Genomic DNA, 23,989 nt, shown 5'->3' on the forward strand with positions numbered 1-23,989 from the left:
GGGGGGTGCACCTCTGGGTCGGTTCCTCAGGGAAATTTCTGTCTGTTGGCAAACGTACGCGTGGAAATAAACGTTCAGGTCCTGATCTGTGTGTGAATGAGTACGTGTGGGTGTCCACTAAAACATCAAGTGGAAGTACACATCTGGGTCTTGGAGTTCTAGGGTGATTGGGCCGTATCGGGTGCCTGCCGTTCTCAACCCTAGGACCTTCCAGTTGAAGTTACCCCCAGTAATGCAGGTACAAAACATATTCCACAGATCGTCGCTCTGGAGATTTGTTGCGTCTCCGGAGGTTACGTTATTTCCGTCAACATCGGGCTGCGTTTGCTGTAAACTTGAGGATCAGGCAGGTGAATGCAGAGGTGAATCCTAGTGGGTTGAGTTGCCCTCACCGTACATCATTTCCAGTGTTAAGGGTCCAGAGGCCGCTTGTTGAAAGGGGGGTACTGTTAAAATTATTTTTAGATTCTTGCAAGCTCTGGCTCTGCTTTAATTTAAAAGTTTTTTTTGCTTTCATGCCATCAAGGGTTAATGTCACTTTTCCTTGCCTGGAAGCTGCTGTGTTGCTGGTAAGCTGATGTAGATGGTCACCACTCTCACTATCAGCTGACTGTTGGTTGTAAAGTTTTTCTCTGGAGACCAGCCGATGAGTGTGGAGCTCTCTGGTGTCAGCGTGTATCAGTTGCTTGAGGTTCTGGTTCCGAATCCTCTGCTGTGTGGAGCTTGCAGCAGAAGCGCTTGAAAGCTAAGTTTCTTTATTCCCTGTCTTTGTCTGTCTTGTGCTTGTCACTACCCCCTGTGGGTTACACCATCTCCAGTGGTGATGCAGTCGTCCTTGCCGGCCAGTGCACTAGCCAGGGTCAGTGAGGTGACAGCTAAGGATGAGGCATGTGACAGTGGCGGGGTAAGAACCCACATTCAGCGTTAGTGGAGTTTAGGGATAGGCACAGGCTGTGTAAGGGTGGTTTCACATTAGCGCTTTTTAAGCGCACGCACGGCCGGGGGTAGCTCCGCCCCCGAGCCGGCTCTCTGCCCGGCGTGCCCGCCCCTTGCTTGTAGCGCCGCCTCCTAGCGCACAGCGGCACCTGCGATCGGCGCACCCTATCTTTATCTTTTTCGGATTTTGGCGCGCACGGTCAAAAGTGCGCAGCGCAGGTCAAAGCGCAACTAGCGCACGGCCTGCGCACGATCTGCGCACCCTATGCTAAAGATAGGGTGCGCCGATCGCAGGCGCCGCTGTGCGCTAGGAGGCGGCGCTACAAGCAAGGGGCGGGCACGCCGGACAGAGAGCCGGCTCGGGGGCGGAGCTACCCCCGGCCGTGCGTGCGCTTAAAAAGCGCTAATGTGAAACCACCCTTAGAAGGTGTCCCATCCCTCGTTTCCTATTATTAGGGCCTTCCTCCCCTTTTTCCATCCCTGTTGTTGGTGTTTGTTGTGTCGTCCACTGGTCCGACCCTTGTGGGCCGTGTCACAGTCACTTCTAATACGGTACCCCTGAAAGCTTTTATATTTGGATAAATTACTTTGTGTTTTGGACTGCCATTCTAATAGGAATAGTATTTCTTGTAAGCTATTACTGTCATACTACTATTGCTATGAGACCTAGTGCACTACAGCACCATTGTCAATTTTTTTTTTTTTTTTATAGTTTTACTACAACACAATCAGGCAGGGGTATAACAGGTAACCTGCCGCTCAGTGCAGCAGCCGTGCACGCATAAAGATGCGCTGATATTATTCTTAAATAGATCAGTTAATATCAGGAAACATCCACATACAAACTACATCTGCATAAAAAATTTGCACAAAAAGTTTGACAATTTGGAGCAGGTTTGACCATGGATTTCACAATTTGCTTACCAATGCATGACACCAGCAGTGAAAATCCATGTTTCTGCAATAGATAGGACTCTCTACAGATCTGAAAATCAGCTGCTTTTTTTTTTTTAACACTCTATGTTGTAGGATAATCATTGCAATAGTAAAGAAAAAATATTTTTTTTTTTCCTTTAGTAAGTATCTTTTTGTCTGTGTGTATTTCAGGACTTATTTAGCTGCATACCTAGTATGTATGACTGCTAATTCAGCTTTGGTAAACCTCCGTGGGTTAAGCAATTGTTTCCCACTCTGGTCACCAGGTAACCTACAGTGAGGATACAACATGGGTATGTGCTGCTGATGTCATTGGGGCACAATGGATCGCCTTTATACAAACCCCGTTTCTGAGCAATGCTAGGTTTGTGTGGGTATTCAGGCCTTCAATATAAGCAGGAATGGTTTGTTTTTGTCTTTTTCCCCCGACTAACAGGAGGCCTCCTGATGTTAAAGGGGCATCTTGGACTCTACATGCAATGATCTTTCATGATGATGTTCCGAAACTCTGTTGTGCAGAATAATTTGGAACATCAAGTGCCTTTGAGGGTTTTTTTTTTAGTTTTGAAAATATTACTGTTATCATTGGGAAGTTTGTCCAATAAAATTTTTTTTATCCTCTAACGGTTGAGGATAACATTATACTGACTCCTTTGCATCGTCCATTTAGGAAAATGAGAGAAAAATAGCATTTGCGTAATTTGGAACGTGTTGTAGAAGAATTGATGTAACTTTGAAAGTAAAGGGCGGTCTCACAAAATAATTAAGATTTTTGTTTTGCTCACTTACCAAACATTTTGTGAATTGATAAAAATAAACTAATTTCAATTCTATGTTTGATATCATTCTAATTTTTGTAGCATTTTTTTCTACATATGCTTAAAACTTTTGCACAGTAATGTAGTTGGAGTTTCTCCATCTTTAGATATATTTTATTCTGGCTTACTAATTTTTGATTATTTTTTTTATCATTTAGGACCATCCTTCTAAAAAAAGGAAATTGGAAAAACCACGTAAGCCTATGATAATCTATATGTTGGAGGCATCTGTTAAAATGCTCAAGAACAAGGCTGACTGCTCCGATAAATCAGATGTTTCTGTAGTTACAGACTTCTTAAAGAAGACACTTAGCGATCTAAAGGTAGGTGTCAAGAGCACTGTAACCAAAAGTTTCAGAAATGGTATCATAGTATAGTGTTTAGGCTTACAATTTTATTTAGCGTGGTAAGATTTGGTAGAAAATATCATTGTAAAAGCAGACACACTGTTAATATGACATCCAGTACGTAATCATTTTTCTGCATTCCTGCAATTATGCATCAAAGTGTAGCTTTTTGCATGTAATGCATATAAATTCAAGTTTGTCACCAAGTCTGACCCAAGCCTTTGACTTGGAACTTAAGATTATAAGATGTGCATATATATATATATCTCCATATATACTCGAGTATGAGCCGACCCGAGTATCAGCTGAGGCACCTAATTTAGCCACGGAAAACTGGGTATGCTTATTTACTGGAGTATAAGCCGGGTATGCATTGTCCCCTGTCCTGGTATGTGTAGCTCCCCCTGCTGTATGCACGGCTCCCGCGTCCTCTCCCTTGTATGCACGGCTCCCGCGTCCTCTCCCTTGTATGCACGGCTCCCGCGTCCTCTCCCTTGTATGCACGGCTCCCGCGTCCTCTCCCTTGTATGCACAGCTGCCCCGTCCTCTCCCTTGTATGCACGGCTGCCCCGTCCTCTCCCTTGTATGCACGGCTCCCCCGTCCTCTCCCTTGTATGCACGGCTCCCCCGTCCTCTCCCTTGTATGCACAGCTCCCCCGTCCTCTCCCTTGTATGCACGGCTCCCCCCGTCCTCCCCCTTGTATGCACGGCTCCCCCGTCCTCCCCCTTGTATGCACGGCTCCCCCGTCCTCCCCCTTGTATGCACGGCTCCCCCGTCCTACCCCTTGTATGCACGGCTCAGCTCCCCCCGTCCTCCCCCATCATACTCGCCCCCTCCTGGCGTGATCGCTGCACGTCCTCCTTGCATCTCCGTTGTCCCGGTGCGGCAGCTTCTTCCTGTGCTCAGCGGTCATGTGGTACCGCTCATTAAGGTAATGAATATGCGTTCCACGCCTATGAGAGTGGAGACGCGTGCATATTCATTACCTTAATGATTGGTACAATGTGATCGCTCAGCACAGGAAGAAGCTGCCGCGCTTAGACAACAGAGATGCAGGCATGGAGATCCAGCGACGGAGGGGTGAGAAATGATGTCTGACTCGTGTATAAGCCGAGAGAGGCGTTTTCAGCACAAAAAAATGTGCTGAAAATCTTGGCTTATACACGAGTATATATACATTTACATGCACATATGTATTTATTTTACTCACTTACATAGCGCTAGTAATTCCACAGCACTTTACAAACATTTTTGGCAATGGGGCTCACAATCTAAATTCCCTATCAGTATGTCTTTGGATTGTGAGAAGAAACCCACGCAAACACAGGGAGAACATACAAACTCCTTGCAGATGTTGTCCTTGGTGGGATTTGAACCCAGGACCCCAGCACTGCAAGGCTGCAGTGCTAACTACTGAGCCACCATACTGCCCTTCACATTTTACAAATATCCTGATTAAAAAAACCCTCAATAAGACAATCCCAGTGCATGTATCCTCTTTTATTGGTAAAGAAGATGATATCATGAAGAATAGTTAACTCTTTTTAATATGTTTCTCATTACCAGTAATGCATATATTTCTGCTTGTACTTCCCTTTTTTATGAGCTGCTTTCTCAGTCCATGTGACAGTCAGTTTGCTTCTCTATCATTCGTTAATAGCAGGTTTTTAATAGAAGGGGTTTATTAGTTCTGTGCTGGGGGAAGCGCTGTCTGGGGCATGCATAATAGAGGATCTGCAGATCCTGAAACAGGCACTTGACCCTTGATGCAGCAAGATTGGAGCACGGAGAAATGTGGGCTAGGAGGAAAAGATAAAGAATTATTTGTTCATATTATTTGTGTATTGATATATTGATCCCTTGCTGATTTTGTAAGTTTGCCCACTGACAAAGACATGAAAAGTCTATATAATTTTAAGGGTAGGTTAATTTTCACATTGCGAGATAGAATATCAAAAATAACATCCAGAAAATCACATTGTATAAATTACGGTATATAAATTTATTTGCATTTTGCAGTGAGAGATAAGTATTTGATCCCTTACCAACCATTAAGAGTGCTGTCTCCTACCGACCAGTTAATCGCTCCTAATCAACTCGTTACCTGCATTAAAGACAGCTGTCTTACATAGTCACCTTTATAAAAGACTCCTGTCCACAGACTCAGTCAGTCAGACTTTAACCTCTACAACATGGGCAAGACCAAAGAGCTTTCTAAGGATGTCAGAGATAAGTTCATAGACCTGCACAAAGCTGGAATTGGCTACCAAACCATATGTAAGATGCTGGGTGAGAAGGAGACAACTGTTGGTGCGAGGGCTGTGGAGTCGGAGCCCATTTTGGTGGAATCGGTGTCATGGAAATTGAGTAGTTGGAGTCGGAGGTTTGGCTTACCAACTCCACAGCCCTGGTTGGTGCAATAGTAAGAAAATGGAAGAAATATAAAATGACTGTCAATCGACATTGATCTGGGGCACCATGCAAAATCTCACCTCGTGGGGTACCCTTGATCATGAGGAAGGTGAGAGATCAGCCTAAAACTACACTGGGTGAACTTGTTAATGATCTCAAGGCAGCTGGGACCACAGTCACCAAGAAAACTATTGGTAACACAATACGCCATAAACGTTTAAAATCCTGCAGTGCCTGCAAGGTCCCTCTGCTCAAGGAGGCACATGTGCTGGCCCGTCTGAAGTTTGCCCATGAACACCTGGATGATTTTGTGAGTGATTGTGAGAACTGCTGTGGTCAGATGAGACAAAAATTGGGGTCTTTATCATTAACTCAACTTGCCGTGTTTGGAAGAAGAGAAATGCTGCCTATGACCCAAAGAACACCATCCCCACTGTCAAGCATGGAGGTGTAAACATTATGTTTTGGGGGTGTTTCTCTAAGGTCCCAGGACTGCTTCACCGCATCAATGGGAGAATGGATGGAGCCATGTACCATAAAATCCTGAGTGACAACCTCCTTCCCTCCACCAGCACATTAAAAGTGGGTCGTGGCTGGGTCTTCCAGCAAGACAATGACCCAAAACATACAGCCAAGGCAACAAAGAAGCTGCTCAAAAAGAAGCATATTGAAGTCATGGAGTAGCCTAGCCAGTCTTCAGACCTTAATCCCTATAAAACTTATGGAGGGAGTTGAAGCTCTGAGTTGCCAAGTGACAGCCTCACAATCTTAATGATTTAGTGATGATCTGCAAAGAGGAGTGGACCAAAATTCCTCCTGACTAGGAATGAGCGAGTAGCTATTAGTGCTTACCTAATAGCTGCATCAGGAACCCGGTTACCTGGAGCGCTCCTGATGATCAGCTGTTCGGCGCTGCCGCTGCATGTATAGCGGCTGTTTCACTGTCACAGTACATGTATGGAGAGCCCAACAAACAGGCTCTCCATGCATGTGTTGTGACTTAAAATTATAGACTGTTCATGTCTTTGTCAGTGGGCAAACTTAGAAAATCAGCAAGGGATCGAATACTTCCCCCACTGTAAATATATATATATAATCTCTAATATAATATAATTATAATATAATTCTCAAATGAAAATAATCATGCACTCCCAAATTGCTCCAAAGTATACCTCAACTCATCCCACAAAAAACAAGCCCTCACACAGCAGAGATGAGAATTTTTTTTTTCATTTGTGTAAACATTTCCTATACAGTGGACATGAAACAAAACTGAAAAGAAATGAAGAATTGTTTCCCCTGCCCCAAGCCCCATAAAAGTAAAATTATAGTTTTTCAATAAAATGTATAAATATGTATGTCAGGATGGTATCTGTTAATATACAACTTGTTCCTTGAACATGTCCTCATACGGCTACGTCGCCTGAAATATTAAATGGCAGTGACTTTTACAACACAGTAATGTAAAAAATCAATAAGTTAAAATAAATGCTTGGTCTTTAAGGACCAAATAAGTATCCTTATGGGATTATTACCAAAGTAGTAAGTGTAGGGGATAAGGCCTGTTTCACACATCAGTTTTTTCCGTCAGTTAAAATCCGCTAAAATGGCTGACAACGGATCCGTTCCTGTACTGACCACAACTTTTGGCACCGGACCGTTGTTTTAACGGATCCGGCGAAGGAAGAATTTTAAAGGAACCGCTGCCCGGGGAGAGAGAGAGTGATTTTTTCCAGATGCCAGAACTGAGTTTAGGGTTAAATTTCTGACACAGGCATTTCTCCCGGGCATGCGTATCCGGCCGGGGAAAAAAAACGTTTCATTGTCCGTCCTGTCCGCTCAGCGGACGGCAAAACCTTGGCGGATCCGTTTTCTTTGCAAAACAGCAGATTTTGACTGATGGGGAAAAACGGATGGGTGAAACAGGCCTAAGAGATCACATATTGTCCTCTGAGGGGCTGACCACTGAGATCTGGGAACAAGGTTCTTTAGATTAACCCCACACCATTCATTGCACATGGGACTGCCGGAGAACGCTGAGCACAAGTCTCTTTGTAGCACCATCCTGCACGCAGCAGGTTACACACGTGCAGTTTTGACACATACGAGTGCAGACACTTTAATGATAGAGAACCTTTGTCTTGTTGCTATTGCTGTCCCTTTCATTCTTTTCCTTTTTAGTATGTGATCCAAGTGACAATCCAAGTGTGTGTTTTTACATATGAAAAAGCAAAGTGACAGATGGAAGAACAGATGAATTTGTGAAATATTATAGCAAGTTTACCCAATTTGCAAAACGTTAATTGACAGTAAACAGCCAAGCATCCTTAGTCTTCACAGAGAGATGCCAGCAATGCTTAATTACTGCAGAATAGCTAGGAGATGGCAGAAAGCACCATTTGTGGAAGAATCCCTAGCACTGGCATTAATTGAGACAACAGATACTTAGTCCCTTTGTTGAAATATACAAAGCGCATTTTAGAATGTGTGTACCTAGATACATGGATGGATGAGTGCTCCTCCCATCAGTTTAACGATTTCTTCAGTTAATGCTGGATCTAAATCCCTTTATGCGCCCTGCTGTACATGTGCATCATGGTTACAGTGTGCGTCTATGGAAAAGGCTCTAGAGGTGAGTCTGTGCCATCCATGGCAGATGCCCGCTAATCTGACTATGACAGCAACAATTGGTGCTAGCCATGATTGCTACTTATTAAATGCCGCTGTCAATTGCTGGTGGGTGTACTCGCTGGCGCCCGACTCTATAGCAGGGGACCTGTGTGTTACCTTTAATGATGAGCGAACATGCTCCAATAAGGCGCTATCCAAGCATGATCGGGTGCTAAGAGTGTCTTTGGCGCGCTCGAAAAAAACTGCCTTATCTGAGCACGTTCACTCATCACTAGTAACCGTGATGGCGGGGGTTTAAGGGCATGAAAATTTGTGAAATTTTAATTTTCACCAAATTTAATGATATTTTCACAAATAAACGCAAAAAGTATTGTCCTAAATTTAGGACAAAGTACCATGTGTCACGAAAAAGCAATCTCCCAATCACCAGGATATATTGAAGCGTTCAGAGTTGTTACCTCATAAAGTGACTTTGGTCAGAATTGTAAAATTTGGCCCGGTCAGGAAGATGAAAACCGGCTCGGAGTGAAGGGGTTAAAATGTACGTTTTGTCATTTTTTTTAAGGTGCCTTTCTATATGAATTAGAATAATATAGTCCTTTTAAGTAATATATTCTGTTTGCAGAATACTGAAAGTCTTTGATGCAGCTGTTTTTTACCATTGAGTTGTGGTAGTACCACTCATGGAAATGGCAATATCGCGTCTAGGTAGGTTAGTAGAGGGAAGGGAACACATGAAACACATGGCCTGAGTTTGCCCTTTATGCCTTGGAGGTGCTGGCGTGCTCTGCAGCAAGTGTACTGTCGGAACGTGTGTGACACAGCAGTGGGTGTGATCACAGACAGGCGCATCTTCCTGTTCACAGCCAATGCGAGGAAGCCGACGTTCATTATAATGAATCAGGCGTGGATCCCACAGGTCCATACCTTTGGCTGACTAGACAACTATACCAGCCACACCCAGCTAGTGTTTGACTCTGTTTGCAAAAGAGTGTTGGCTACCACTGCCTGTTCGACGTACACCGCCACGTATCCCGCGAGATGATTTCTTTTTTAAATTCTATGTTCTTTTAAGTCACTTCCCTGAAAATAAAAAAAAAACAAACACAAAAACAGTGTTGGATTACTCCTCTCTTACTTCTTCAACCTACATCGCCACACCCGCCTCCTCCTCACCCCACTTGGACCTTTGCCTCCTGGATCTAGATTATTTTTTATTTCTGCTCTGCTTGGAGTAGGACAGAACGCAGCTGGAGTGAGGTACAGTATTAGGTTTTGTGTGCACATAGTTTTCTAAAAAGTCTCTGTGTGTAGTCTGTTATCGTACTGTGTGTAAAACAAATTTTTCTACCCTGCATCCGTGTCTGTGATAGTAAAGTGCATACAAAGACATTACTCTAATCCGCAACAGTGTCTGTGGGAGTGCTGTGCCTAAAAAACACTTAAAAAGAAAATGAGGAGAGCCTAAAATGGTGGACGGACGTGGCCATGGATCTGCTGGTGTAGCGTGCCATAATATAGCGTGGTGCAGTGAAACCGTAATACAGCCTGGTGGAGTGTGTCCGTAATACAGCTCTTCCCCAGTCCATAGCCTGATAGCTTTCTCCATACACTTAGTGACCGATTCGTGTTTTTTATGGTGATCTGTAGTCAGAAATTCATCAAGGGAGGCAAAATTAACTCAGTTTGACTGTACCATTCGTGTGTACATGGTAGTTGTGAGAAACTTTAGTGTACAGTGCTGGAGCTGGCATTACCCCGGCTGCTGGCAACGTGTGCACATAGCCTTAATATATTTATGTGCCAAGTGACGTTATCAAGGCCATCAGTCAAGGAAAGTGTTTGGTGGCACTATTTTTACAGCTTGGTTTTGGTTTTTTTTCCTGTCCTTGTTCCAGAGCCATTTCTTGATTTTTCTGTTGCTATAGCTCTATGAAGGCTTGTTATTTGAAGAACAAGTTTTAGTTGTGCATGACACCATTCATTTCACTATACAATGTGCTATAAAATTGTGAAAAAAAATTCCAAGCGGGGGGAAAAACAAGGCTATGCCACCATAGTTGGGGATTTTATTTTTTACATAATTCTTACCACAAACTAACTGGCCACATGATTCTCAGCGTCAGTACAATTACAGCAATCCCATACTTGCCCATGGTTTTTATTATTTTAGTGCTGAAAAAAAAAATTTGAAATTCAAAAAAAAAAATTATCTCCATTTTCTAACACTAGTAAATTTTCTTAATCTCAGTTGATGGAGCTGTGTGTGGGCTTGTTTTTATTCCCTTTTTTATACCATTTTGCAGCTGTTTTATGGAATTTTGTTTGATAGGGAGGAGGGATGTGCCGAAAAATTACAGCCATTCTGGCATTGTTTTTTTGTTTGTATTTAGTGCTTAACGTACTATTTGTACATCTTGATAGTGGATATTTCCTGACACAATAATACCAAATTTGATGATTTTGTTTTCTTTATTTTTGAAGTGCAAAAGAGGAGTGATTTATACTTTTTTACTCTTTTTTTTTTTTTTTTTTTTTTTTTTTTTTTTTGTTTAGTCCTTTGTTTAGCATGAGAGTTTTGAAGAAAGACCATTGTCTATTTATAACTATCTACCATAGGAAGCCTTAGGATTGATCTCAATATTTCATGTACAGCATTTCTTCATGCAATTAAGTCTTTTTTTTTTTTTTTTTACAGGTGCAACATAAACCTGTTCCCTGTGGAAATGGAGAAGAAAGCTTATTTTTGACAGCAATTGAAAACTCATGGGTGCACAACCGTAGAAAGAAGAGGGATCGAATGAGACAACTGAGAGAGGTACCTCGAGCTCCTGAAGAAAATTTCCTGCCAGCTCAGAAGGATGAAAGACAAGCTGAAGATGGCGAGACCTCAGTAAAACCAGCATCCTTTGATGAAAAAAATCTTTCTACTTCAGGCATTGTTGATGCTGCAGCTTTGCCTGACCACACTGCTCCCGAATCTGTGGAGGAGGAGTCCAGACCATTGCCAGTACAGGTGGGGGAGTCCTCCACCATACATCAGGTCACTGAAGTTGATGAGCATGATTGTTCTGAAGAAGTAAGCCAAGTCGGCACAGGATCGGCACAGCCCGTCTGTAGCAGTAACGCCCCCTTTCTTTTTAAATGTGTAATGAACATTAAGAAGGAGGCCACCACTGTATTGATAGAGTTGCATTGGGTGGAAGGCCACAACAGAGACTTGATGAACCAACTGTGCACGCACTTGAAGAACCTGATTCATAGACTTGCCTTTAGTTAGTTCCCAATTAACCATTCAAAGTTTATGTTCTGGTTTCTCATGTTTTTACGTTTTACATTTTTTTTTAACTCCTGTATCAGTTATGACCTTTCTCTGTTCCAATATAAAAAAAAGGGGGGAGTGGAAAACCACTCATAGACGACCACAGATCCGATATAAAAGAATATATATATATCTTTATTAGGACACGTAAACAGATCCTAGACAAAACAGTGCTCAAAAGTGCATAAAAGTAATCCACACACCATGGGAAACACGGCAGACCTCCCTAAAGAATTATGATAGTATAGTCCAACAAGGACATTAAAATATCCTCACAAACATGTATATACAGTATTGACACTATATCATACTATCTTCAATACTCATTATATTTTGACCATACCAGCCCTAATAACATATTACATACACATATATATATGGCCAATGAATAGATGTAAATAATACATGTGTATATGTATAAACACTGCATGAGACAATGATGTAACATAAACATGTAATCAGAGAGCCGCTATAATAATAGACAAAGGGTGTTTACTGTAAACATGTAACACCAAATGGTGATACAAAATCCTCATTATGACTTATTATATATATCAAACGGGCCTTGCAGGGAAGATTCAAAAACATTGAGAGAAATCTCAAACCCTCACCCTTAATAACCACTATGTAGTAGTTATTGCTACCCTACTCAAAATAACATGCAGCGGTAGCACCCGTAATTATTACCAAATTTGGGCGGTGGTGAGTGAGGAGTCTCAGGGGGGGTCCGCGCGTATACTCCTCACTCACCACCGCCCAAATTTGGTAATAATTACCGGTGCTACCGCTGCATGTTATTTTGAGTAGGGTAGCAATAACTACTACATAGTGGTTATTAAGGGTGAGGGTTTGAGATTTCTCTCAATGTTTTTGAATCTTCCCTGCAAGGCCCGTTTGATATATATAATAAGTCATAATGAGGATTTTGTATCACCATTTGGTGTTACATGTTTACAGTAAACACCCTTTGTCTATTATTATAGCGGCTCTCTGATTACATGTTTATGTTACATCATTGTTTCATGCAGTGTTTATACATATACACATGTATTATTTACATCTATTCATTGGCCATATATATATGTGTATGTAATATGTTATTAGGGCTGGTATGGTCAAAATATAATGAGTATTGAAGATAGTATGATATAGTGTCAATACTGTATATACATGTTTGTGAGGATATTTTAATGTCCTTGTTGGACTATACTATCATAATTCTTTAGGGAGGTCTGCCGTGTTTCCCATGGTGTGTGGATTACTTTTATGCACTTTTGAGCACTGTTTTGTCTAGGATCTGTTTATGTGTCCTAATAAAGATATATATATATTTTATATCGGATCTGTGGTCGTCTATGAGTGGTTTTCCACTCCCCCCTTTTTTCATAGTTGTCTTTAGCGACTGATCTATATTTAGGTCTTACACAACAGAGGAGGCATCTAGGTGTAATTTATTATGCCAGGAATATGTCCTCCTGGTCTGATTGTGTTTGAGTATTCTGTTTTCTGTTCCAATATAGCCAGGATTTTATTCTTTACACACTGCGCTATCAATGTGAATCTGTCACCCCATTATCTACTGGAATAGCCAGTGTCATTTAAATAAAACCAGCAAAGATTTGCTAAGGAGTGTGGTACATGATGATTTGTACTAGGGTTTGAGTTAATATTTTACTTTTCATTATTGAAAAGTGCTGCTACTTTAAGTATATAAAGCCTGTACAAAGGTGACAAGAGAAAAAATAGACGTTCTTCCTGCTGTGGTGTTTTAATATTGGAAGAACAAACTCTATTCTGAACGTAACTTCAAAGGAGTCGACTCATGATAACTGTTCACAGGAAGCCAGTGAGGACATCCTTCTCATATTTCTGGACATAAATATATGAAGTCCATGTCCTAATCTCACACTTTTCCACACATAATCTGCCTTCCTTGTGTAGCCTCCCTATTTGCTCTTCTTGTCTGCTGCTCACATAATCTTCTCTATTCTCTGCAACTCACTGCCCCAACACTTCAAATTTTCCTCCCACCGTAAAGAACATCTGCCCCCAAGGTCAAAAGTGGCTAGGTTTTGTTCTCATTTTATTCATGCTTCTCCCAGGAGTTGTTTTTTTTTTTTTTTTGTTTTTGTTTTTTTTAAATCCACCATACGGTCATAGAGGTTTGGGCCATTTTAATCATTGCACATTTTTATGGTCTGTACCTTTTGGGGTGGTGCTATCTGGAGGGGTGTCTTTAGGCAGCAATGCATAATATGCCACGCTCTTTTGGTAAAGACCATAAGAGCTAGCATTTAGTTAAAAAGGTCCATATCTCTGGGCACATATACGCGGATAAAAAAAATAAAATATTGGGAGCAGAAGATGTAAAATATGACAAAAACTTCCCAATAGTGATGAGCACACATGCTCAGATAAGGTGTTATCTGAGCATCCTTTGGTGCTAGCCAAGTGTATTCGGCATTCTCAAAAAATATGTTCAAGTCCCTGCACCTGCATCTCTCATGGCTGATTGACAGCCACAACACATGCAGGGATTTGTTAGGCAGGGTTTGTTAGGCAATGCCGCATGTTTTGCGGCTGTCGAACATCCGAGAGACATGTAGCCACGGGGACGCGAACAACCTGAAAACTCACCTGTTCAGGTTGCCACGCCGCATCCTTCCCATGCTTTGCCCACATAAGCGGAACTGACCGGGACTGGCTTGAAAACGCCAAAAGCCTCAAATTTTTTTGCAGATTCCCATTACGCAAAAATTTAGCAATTTTTCAAAGTGTATTACACTTCAAACTTACATATAAACTTTGATTAATTAGGCCCGAAGAATTTAATGCTTGTTTTACTTTGGCAAGAATGTCTCTAGGGCATTAATAAATGAGAAAATAATCAATGTAGGAGCACAGGTGGAGAAAAGTGAGTGATGATGTAACAGATTACATAAATGTGCAGGCTCAAAAATGCAATAAAATAAAATGGTTTTAGTGTTTACTCTATACAAGCCACAAATAAGAGTTGCTAAAACAGGTCAAAATTCAATACATTTTGGGGTCCACCATTTCCCTTCCTGAAAAGTAGGAAGGAGAAAAAGTGAAACGCGTTGGGGCTTCTATGTGGTTTGCAATGAAACCTTTCCATTCTATTACATTGTTGAGCCTACACATTTATGAAGTCTGAAGCTACCTGTGGCGATCCAGGATGAGGAGGTGTTAGTGAGGTCTGTCCCATTCCCTCCAGTAGTGTCTGTATTACCGTTATTTTCACTTCTATAGATACTACATCATTATTATTAGTCTCTTCATCTGAGTGTTACCTTTTTTTTTTTCTTTACTCATTTGTTTGCTGGTCAACATTTTTTAGTTTCTCCTTGAAGGAAGGTGACTCCTCTAAGAATTAGGATCTGAATTCCTACCTTAGGGATGGAGTGATATACTCTATCCATTATGCACGGCGATAACTCCGGGGTGGACTAAGGATTGGTGTGCGGACTATTGAAACAACACATTCAGGGGGTTGCGTACCTGATCTGTTATTTTTCATACTTGTCACCATATCCCTTTGGCACTATTTCTACAGGATGAAAATTATGAAATGGTAAGACAGGATGTTGAGAAAGCCGAACTTTTAAATTCCTATTTTGCATCTGTTTTCTCTCAGAAAGGAAATGTAACATCAACTATTCTTCACTGTCCTATTAAAGGAATAGAAGAATCCAGGATAACTATAAACAGAAATATAGTGAGGAAACACTTAGCTAACCTAAATGAATTCAAGTCTCCAGGTCCAGATGAATTACACCCCAGAGTACTGAAGGAGATAGCAGAAGAAATTTTTGAACCGCTCTCCATAATCTTTGAAAATTCTTGGAGAACAGGAGAAGTCCCAGAAGACTGGAGAAGAGCAAATGTTGTTCCTATCTTCAAAAAGGGGAAGAAGGTGGACCCAGGCAACTATAGGCCGGTGAGTCTGACTTCTATACCAGGAAAGATCTTTGAACAAATTATTAAACAACATGTATGTCAGTACCTGGATAAGAATGAAGTGATTAAACAGAGTCAGCATGGGTTTGTAACTAATAAGTCATAAGAGAAAACAAGGGCGGGGGCACAGACATAGGGCTTCACCTGGTATAAATCAATTAAAATATAAAAGTACTCTGGAGTACTCACCCTTTATGGGTTGTGTTCAGACACAACCACTCTCAACGTTTGTTGCAGTCATATAGCTGCTGCAGTGCTCGTGCAGGTGGACAGCGTCCACTAGGTATCATAAGTTGAGGATCCAAGAAAAGCACTTCTGAGCATCCGCGCTGCTTTAGTGATAAGAATTCTTCAGAAATCCATATAAATCTTTCAAGTTCTTTATTATATGTACTACAGAAACTACGCGTTTCGAGGTGACAAACCGCACCTCTTCTTCAGGTTACAGTACAGTTTGTCACCTCGAAACGCGTAGTTTCTGTAGTACATATAATAAAGAACTTGAAAGATTTATATGGATTTCTGAAGAATTCTTATCACTAAAGCAGCGCGGATGCTCAGAAGTGCTTTTCTTGGATCCTCAACTTATGATAACTAATAAGTCATGTCAGACTAACTTAATTTCCTTCTATGACAGAATCACTGATTGGGTGGATCAGGGAAATGATGTAGAGATAGTATATCTTGACTTCAGCAAAGCATTTGACAAAGTATCTCACACAATCCTTATTGAAAAAATGACTAAGTATGGAATGGACAAGGCAACTGTTAGGTGGATTCATGACTGGCTTAGTGATCGGACCCAAAGAGTGGTAAATGGCTGCACATCGAGTTGGAAGAATGTCTCAAGTGGGGTACCACAGGGCTCTGTCCTAGGCCCTGTATTGTTCAACATCTTTATCAATGATTTAGATGAATGAATTGAGGGTAAACTGATTAAATTTTCTGATGACACAAAGCTAGGAGGGATAGCTAATACTAGAGAAGAGAGAGAAGATTCAAAAAGATATAAATAAACTGGAGCAGTGGGCAGCAACTAACAGAATGGTTTTTAACAGGTAAAAATGCAAAGTACTACATCTGGGCAATAAAAATGAAAAAGCATATACAGAATGGGAGGAATAGGGCTAAGCAACAGCACATGTGAAAAAGACTTGGGTATACTAATAGATCACAGACTGAATGAGTCAACAGTGTAATGCAGCAGCAAAAAAGGCAAATGCAATTCTAGGATGTATTAACATAAGCATACAGTGTAGATCACGTGAAGTCATTATTGCCCTCTACTCCTCTTTGGTCAGACCTCATCTGGAATACTGTGTCCAGTTTTGGGCACCACATTTTAAAAAAGACATCAACAAACTGGAGCAAGTTCAGAAAAGAGCGACCAGAAGGGTGACCGGTCTGCAAACCCTGTCTTATGAGGAAAGGTTGCAGGATTTGGGAATGTTTAGCCTGCAAAAGAGAAGACTGAGAGGAGACTTAATAACTGTCTACAAACATCTCAAGGGCTGTCACATTGCAGAAGGATCATCTTTATTTTCATTTGCACAAGGAAAGACTAGAAGCAATGGGATGAAACTGAATGGGAGGAGACACAGATTAGATATCAGAAAAAACTTTTTGACAATGAGGGTGATCAATGAGTGGAACAGGCTGCCACGAGAGGTGGTGAGTTCTCCTTCAATAGAAGTCTTCAAACAGAAGGCTGGACAGATATCTGTCTGGGATGATTTAGCGAATCCTGCTTTGAGCAGGGGGTTGGACCAGATGGCCCAGGAGGTCCCTTCCAACTCTACGATTCTATGATTACATACATTTTTATATGGTTTTGTTTAGCTAAGGCATAAACACATGGATGCCAAGAAACAATGGAAGTCGACATCTAAAAACCTGGAAATAGACTATATTATACACCAATCTCATCAGTACTAAGTATAACAATTGGAAGTTGGCATTCATATGCAATTATGGAGTATTGTCAAGTAGCTAATAGTCCCATTATATGCAAGAATTCCTTCCAATTTTTTGCTTTAGAAACATTTGCTCGGAGGTTCTACAAAGAGCACCAGGGAAGAAAGGCATATTATTGCTTAGATACAGTAGTGTTCAAAATATTAACAGTGTGATCAAAAACATGAGTTAATCACAAAATCTTTGTACTAGTTTTTATTTATTCGGACACCCATGACAGCACCACGAGAGAGGGTATCCGCCCTTCAGGAACAGGAAACATAGACAAAAAGGGCGGCACCTCTCCCACGCATCAGTTGATTTCCTATTCCTGAGGGGACGGGATCCTACAGATGGAATCCGAATGGATCCCAGGTCGACCAGCCTACCTGAGGTAGCGGGGGGTCTCCTACCTCGGCCAGGTGCAGAGCTCCTGGAGACGCCACGGTGGTCTTTGCTGGGCTGCACGGCAGTGGCGTTCGCAGCAGGGAGCGGAGTCCGGAGGATATCCGCCTCCGTTAGGAATAAGCCGCCTGTAAGTATGCCCCCGGGGTCTCCCTGCTCCAGCGGCGTGGTGGCTGGGGTCGGTGTGCCGGCGCAACTCGGTGGTGTCCGGAGCGCTGCAGGAGAATGGCCGGGCGTCCCGCGCAACTTCCAGTTACACAGGAAGTGTGTGTGGGGCCGCGGTGATGTCGGGGGCGGAGCCTGGGGGTGCTTCCGGATCAGCGGCGCCACTGCACAGGCGCGGAAAATCCAAGATGGCGGCGCCCATCGGAACAACCGGCCGGTAAATGCCGGCTCATGGGCCAATAGCTGCGCCAGCTGGGGGAGGAGACCATTCGGGGGCGGCGCGGCATGTCTGCTGACCGGAGAAGGGGTATTTAAGCAGGGCCCAAGGGGGGGTTCCATGCTTCTGGCCACATCATTGCACGCAATGATGGAAAGCGAATAAGAACAGCAGCGGCGGCAGCAGCGACAATCATCACTGCAGCCCCTAGAGGACCTTCCGCAGGTCAAGCAAAAGAAAAAAGAATCGCGGGACAGTAACGAGTGTGCCAAACGGAGTGACCAATCCAGTCATAAAAGCTCCTCCAGACAGACAGGAGCATCGACTGAGAAAGCTCCCCCTCATTCTCTGGTACTTAATTGCTGCACTGGTAAGTGATCTACGTGAATGTTCACTGAGTGACGGAGCCTCCCTCTATGTTTTTCTCAGGGGAAGAAGGCCACGAGTAAGGCAAAACACAGGGAATGCGCTCTCTGTGCATGTCCACTAACGGACTCATGCCCAAAAAAGTTGTGTCCGCCCTGTATCCAGCAGACGGTGGCGGAGGAATCGCCTAAAATCGCTGCAAGCCTAAAAAAACATAGGGCAGAAATAAGAGAAACCCTAAAATCCCTGTCCCAAGCAGGAAGCTCAGGGATTGTGGACCCTTTTGAGTCAGATTCCTCGGTGGAATGGAGGAGAAATAAGGACTCCTCTGACTCATCCCCCTCGTCCTCCTCGGAGGAAAAGGATTCCGGTCGGTTCTGTCTACCATTAGACGGGGTGGACAAGCTGGTAAAAGCGGTGAGAGGAACAATGGAGGTGGAGGAGCCCAAGCCACAGTTATCCATGCAGGATGTCCTGTTCGGGGGGCTGGATTAGAAAAGGCAGAGGGTCTTCCCTTTGAACGAAAAGATTCAGGAACTAATTCGTAGAGAATTGAAGAAACCAGATAAGAGAGGTTCACTACCACCAGCCCTCAAACGTAGATACCCCTTTGATGATCCGGCAGCTAGCACTTGGGACAAAGCCCCTAAATTGGATGCGGCAATCGCCAAGGCATCAAAAAGAGCCTCACTACCCTTCGAGGACATGGGGACCCTTAAAGACCCCCTAGACAGGAAGGCAGACACCTTCCTTAAAGGAACCTGGGAGATGGCAGCCAGACCCCTAAGACCAGCAGTAGCCTCAACATGTACGGCCAGGTCCATGATGGTCTGGTTAGACCAACTGGAGTCTCAATTAAAACGGGACGCCTAGACAGACAATTTTGGGTGCCCTACCAGTAATCCAGGGGGCCGCAGCCTTCCTAGCGGATGCCTCAGCTGATGCAGTTAGAATGGCCGCGAGGGCAGTAGGACTTTCTAATGCAGCTCGTAGAGCCCTGTGGCTAAAGTGCTGGCCGGCAGACATCCAATCCAGGTCAAAACTCTGCACTATCCCGTGCGAAGGAGAATATTTGTTCAGAACAGTCCTGGATGAGTTGCTTGATAAAGCAGGGGACTACAAGAAGTTCCCTAATCGGTGGTCCGCATCCTACCGACGTTCGCTCAATAGAAGGAAATTCGGTCAGGGAAGAAGGCGCAACCCATCGCCTAATAGAGACCTTCCCAGATGGGAAGATAGAAGGAGGAGAGGTACAGGCTTTATGTTCAGGCGTTCTTCAAGAGAGCGAAAGAAACCTGGCCAATGACTAGCGATTCCCGTGGGGGGTAGACTGTCAGTCTTCCTCCCAGCATGGCTACAGATCACCAATAGTGACTGGGTGCGGAACGTAATATCCACCGGACTCAAGCTGGAGTTTAGTTGTGTCCCCCGGGATACCTTTAAACTAACTCCTTTACGATCTTCGCCACTTGAACAAATGGCTTTAGAAGCAGAAGTCTTGACTCTATGTCTAAAAAAGGTCCTGGTGGAGGTTCTGGAATCTGAGAGGGGTAGAGGCTTCTACTCTCCCCTATTCCTGATCCAAAAGCCAGATAAATAATTTAGAACCATTATTAATTTGCGTTCCCTTAATGAATTCTTGGTTAACCGAACCTTTAAGATGGAGTCTATTAGTTTAGCAATAAAGATGTTGTTTAAAGGGCGTTTCATGGCAGTTGTGGATTTGAAAGACGCGTACTATCATGTGCAGACTTCCAGCAGTTCCTGAGAGTGGCAGTTTCAGTGGACGGTTTAATCCGTCATTTTCAGTTTAGGGATCTCCCTTTTGGTCTCTCAGCAGCCCCCCGGGTATTTACGAAGATAGTGGCCGAAGTCATGGCTCATCTACGAGAGGCGAATATCCTGATTGTCCAGATTTAGATGATTTTTTGATTGTGGGAAATTCGGTGGACCATTGTTTATCTCAGATAGAAAGGACTAGGTCCAGACTAGAGCACCTCGGGTGGATAATAAATTACAAGAAATCCCGATTTCAGCCCCTAACAGTCCAAAAATTCTTAGGCCTACTGTTAAATTCAGAAACCCAGCAGTGTCTTCTGCCATCAGATAAGTTAGAACGCATGCAACAGCAGGTACTTCAAGCGATTGATAGACCCTCCATGACCCTCAGGCAAGCCATGTCACTGTTAGGTTCTCTGACCTCATGTATGCCAGCAGTCAGGTGGGTGCAGTTTCACACTAGATCCCTTCAGAAGGACGTCCTAGTTAGCGACAGGGCGTTAGAGGGGTCATTACAAGGTCAGATATCATTGAGCCCTTTGACCCTTACATCTCTTAGATGGTGGCTTGACAAGAACAACTTATCCTCAGGGGTGTCCTGGGTGACGCAGATAACCCGTATAATAACCACGGATGCTAGCCCCTCGGGTTGGGGGGCCCATATGGGGGACAATGGGGCCCTAAAATGGAGACCTCGTCTAACCAGAGGGAGCTGTTGACGATTGAGTTGGCAGTTAAAAAAACTCATGTACCTACAGGGTCATCATGTGAGGATCCTCTTGGACAACCAGGTAGCAGTTGCCTATATCAACCACCAAGGTGGAACACGCTCCGAGGCCCTGATGCGGATAACAGAACGTCTGTTTCAAATAGCCGAGAGAAATTTTCAATCTTTAACTACGCTCCATATCAGAGGGAAAGACAACACAAAGGCAGACTTTCTAAGCCGCAGGGCGCTAAGGCAAGGAGAATGGGCTTTGAACACGGACGTTTACAACCAGGTTGTCCTCAGATGGGGTCAGCCAGAGGTAGACCTCTTTGCCAGCAAGGAAAACAGGAAAGTAAAAAACTTCTGCTCTCTGAACCCCAGGGAAAATCCACTGACAGTGGACGCTTTCCTAATAAAATGGGATTTCGCCCTGGCATATGCCTTTCCACCGTTAGCCGTCTTACCTCTGGTAGTGAGGAAGATCAGGGAAGATCAAGCAAGAGTCATATTATTTGCCCCACTCTGGCACAGAAGGACCTGGTTCGTTGGGTTGAGGACCATGTCAGTTTGCGATCCCTGAGTACTGCCAAACCTTCCGAATCTTCTCTACCAGGGACCAGTCAACCATCCGCAAGTAACAGGACTCCATTTGACGGCGTGGAGTTTGAGAGGGCACTGTTGAGGGATAGAGGTTTCCCCCAAAATTTAATTAATACCCTTCTGAAGAGCAGGAAGCAGATTACTACAAAGATCTGTGCTAGAACCTGGAGGCGTTTCCTGTCCACCTCTGAGTTTAATCTCAGGGATGGAATACCTACGAAACAGATTCAAGAATTCCTTCAGAGGGGTCTCGATTTGGGTCTTTCCACGAGTACTTTAAAAGTGCAGGTTTCAGCCCTGGGGGCCCTATTTACCTGTGATATTGCCAGCAACTACTGGGTGACTTGATTCATCAAAGCTGCTAGTAGATCCAGACCCATACACAGGGATAGATGTATACCATGTGTTAGGGACGGCGGAACGCACTAAATATTAAATAACAGAAAGTGCGTTCACCGCCCGGGGTCCACCGTGCAGAGGTGTTAAACTGCTGCTATATAATGGCAGACGTGCTATATGGCAGCATAGCACATGCGGGTTATACGTCACCCGATGTGCTCTGGCGAGCTCAACTTCACAGAGACGCCTAAGTTATAAACATAAATGCCGAGCCTGTTGACCTCACAGGTCTCAGCGGTGTGCAGACACGGTATACGGTCACAGGACTAGGCCCAAGACTCGGTCAATGTCCGTCTAGACCTACCGTGTGTGTGGCATCACTACTGCGGACATCAACAAGTGCTGCTGACTGCAGCGCGGCGACCGACTCAGCCGCCACACGACAATGCCCAAGAGGGGGCACACTGTCGGACGCTAGTGCTGTAAGATGTGAACTGTGGCCTGTAGCGCGCCACTGACTGGCGCCGACTCTATGACTAAGTCCCTATCCACACACGTAATATCAGAGGGAGGGGATCTTAATGAGTCATTCGCAGGCACATGCATTCATCATCATTCACACAGATGGCAATTAGAGTCTATACTAGCGCATGGCTGAGCGGCCATGCAGGCCTTTTATAGCCATGCGCTTCCCGGACCTTACAGATCTCCTGATCTGATTGGTCGATCTTAGAGAAGGACCTCAGCATGTGACTCCCGATCTCCACTGGGAGATCGTCTCGTGAGCATGCCCAGTAGCGCGGCGAGAGGACTTAGCCTCTGAAGTGGCTTGCTGCAGAGCAGACTGCGCTACTATTGCTGGTCCAGAGGTGGCGGCAACAACCAGACCCAGAGAACTGGTCTGAGCAGGGAGTCTGGATCGCCGAGATTGCTGTGCAGGTCCCTGAGAGGTCGGAGGGGAATGGGAGACCGCTGGCTGCATGGCTCTGGATTCCTGCTGTGCAGCTGCAGGAACCCGACGCCTAACACCATGCGACTTAAATTTAGTCCTTACAGCTATGACAGAGAAGCCATTCGAACCTCTGGATTCGGCCTCATTAAAGATTATGTCCCTTAAGACAGCTTTTTTGGTAGCAATAACATCTGCACGTAGGATAAGTGATACACAGGCACTTTCCAGGTTGCCCCCTTATACAGAATTTTTACATGAGAGCTATCCTAAAACCGGACCCAGCATACTTGCCCAAGGTAGCATCACAGGACAGGACACAAGAGATAGTTCCCCCTTCCTTCCTCCCTAATCCTACCAACCCTAAAGAGCAGAAGCTTCATGCGTTAGATGTTAAAAGATGCCTACTAGAATATATATCGGCTACTGATCCTTGGAGGAAAGAGAACGCATTATTTTTATCCTTCCAGGGTCCTAAGAAGGGGTTTAGGGTATCAAAACGCATGTTAGCAAAGTGGATTAGGGAGGCTATCTCTCTGGCTTACACAACAGGTGGCGGTCCGGCTCCACAGAACCTGAGGGCGCATTCCACTCGTGCCATGGCGTTATCTTGGGCAGAGAGATCTGGAGTGTCAATTGACCAGATATGTAAGGCGGCCACCTGGTCATCTTCCAACTTTTTTTAACCACTATCGGTTAGATATGGGTGCCTCCTCAGATCTCACTTATGGGCTAAGGGTGCTGCAGGCTGTAGTCCCTCCCTAAGTTAGTTTACATCTCTGTAATTCTCTCGTGGTGCTGTCATGGGAGTCCGAATAAAGTATTAAGTTACGTACCGGTAATGGTATTTTTTGGAAGCCCACGACCGCACCCTTAGTTCCCTCCCTTGTTCACGTATAGGGGTGCACTCCTTCCTCTTAGAAGGTTGTTTCACGGATTTGCCTTAATTTGGAGTAAAGATTATATATAAACTGTAAATAGGATGTATAGATTGTATATATTGTATAAATGCTGTGCCACTAACCATGGTAGCCTCTCAAGCTCTGTAATCCAACTGATGCGTGGGAGAGGTGCCGCCCTTTTTTGTCTGTAGGTTACCTCTTCCTGAAGGGCGGATCCCCTCTCT

At 43.9% G+C, this 23,989-nt stretch overlaps 1 protein-coding gene and 1 long non-coding RNA gene across 10 annotated transcripts in view; one reads left to right on the plus strand and one right to left on the minus strand.

The window, feature by feature from the left end:
* Nucleotides 1–11,524, plus strand: part of METTL16 (methyltransferase 16, RNA N6-adenosine) — a 117,906-nt gene extending 106,382 nt beyond the window's left edge. For 6 of the 7 annotated variants that reach the window (XM_073565595.1, XM_073565596.1, XM_073565600.1 and 3 more), the window contains 2 exons: nt 2,849–3,013; nt 10,780–11,523. In XM_073565595.1, the coding sequence (XP_073421696.1) occupies nt 2,849–3,013; nt 10,780–11,361 (747 nt within the window). In that variant the 3' untranslated portion in view covers nt 11,362–11,523. Of the gene's footprint in view, nt 1–2,848; nt 3,014–10,779 lie in introns of all 7 variants that reach the window. The other variant, XM_073565601.1, reaches the window with a different exon arrangement.
* LOC141080411 (uncharacterized) overlaps nt 1–23,989 on the minus strand; it is a 165,816-nt gene that overhangs the window by 80,438 nt on the left and 61,389 nt on the right. For 2 of the 3 annotated variants that reach the window (XR_012228900.1, XR_012228899.1), the window contains one exon: nt 4,525–4,837. The exons of the other annotated variant lie outside the window; for it this stretch is intronic. This is a non-coding gene — a long non-coding RNA (uncharacterized lncRNA). Of the gene's footprint in view, nt 1–4,524; nt 4,838–23,989 lie in introns of those variants that run through there. 3 annotated transcript variants of the gene reach the window in all.

Source organism: Dendrobates tinctorius, unplaced genomic scaffold (genome assembly GCF_039654945.1).
Source record: "Dendrobates tinctorius isolate UK_male_01 unplaced genomic scaffold, ASM3965494v1 ptg000016l, whole genome shotgun sequence".
Classification (NCBI taxonomy): Eukaryota; Metazoa; Chordata; class Amphibia; order Anura; family Dendrobatidae; genus Dendrobates; species Dendrobates tinctorius.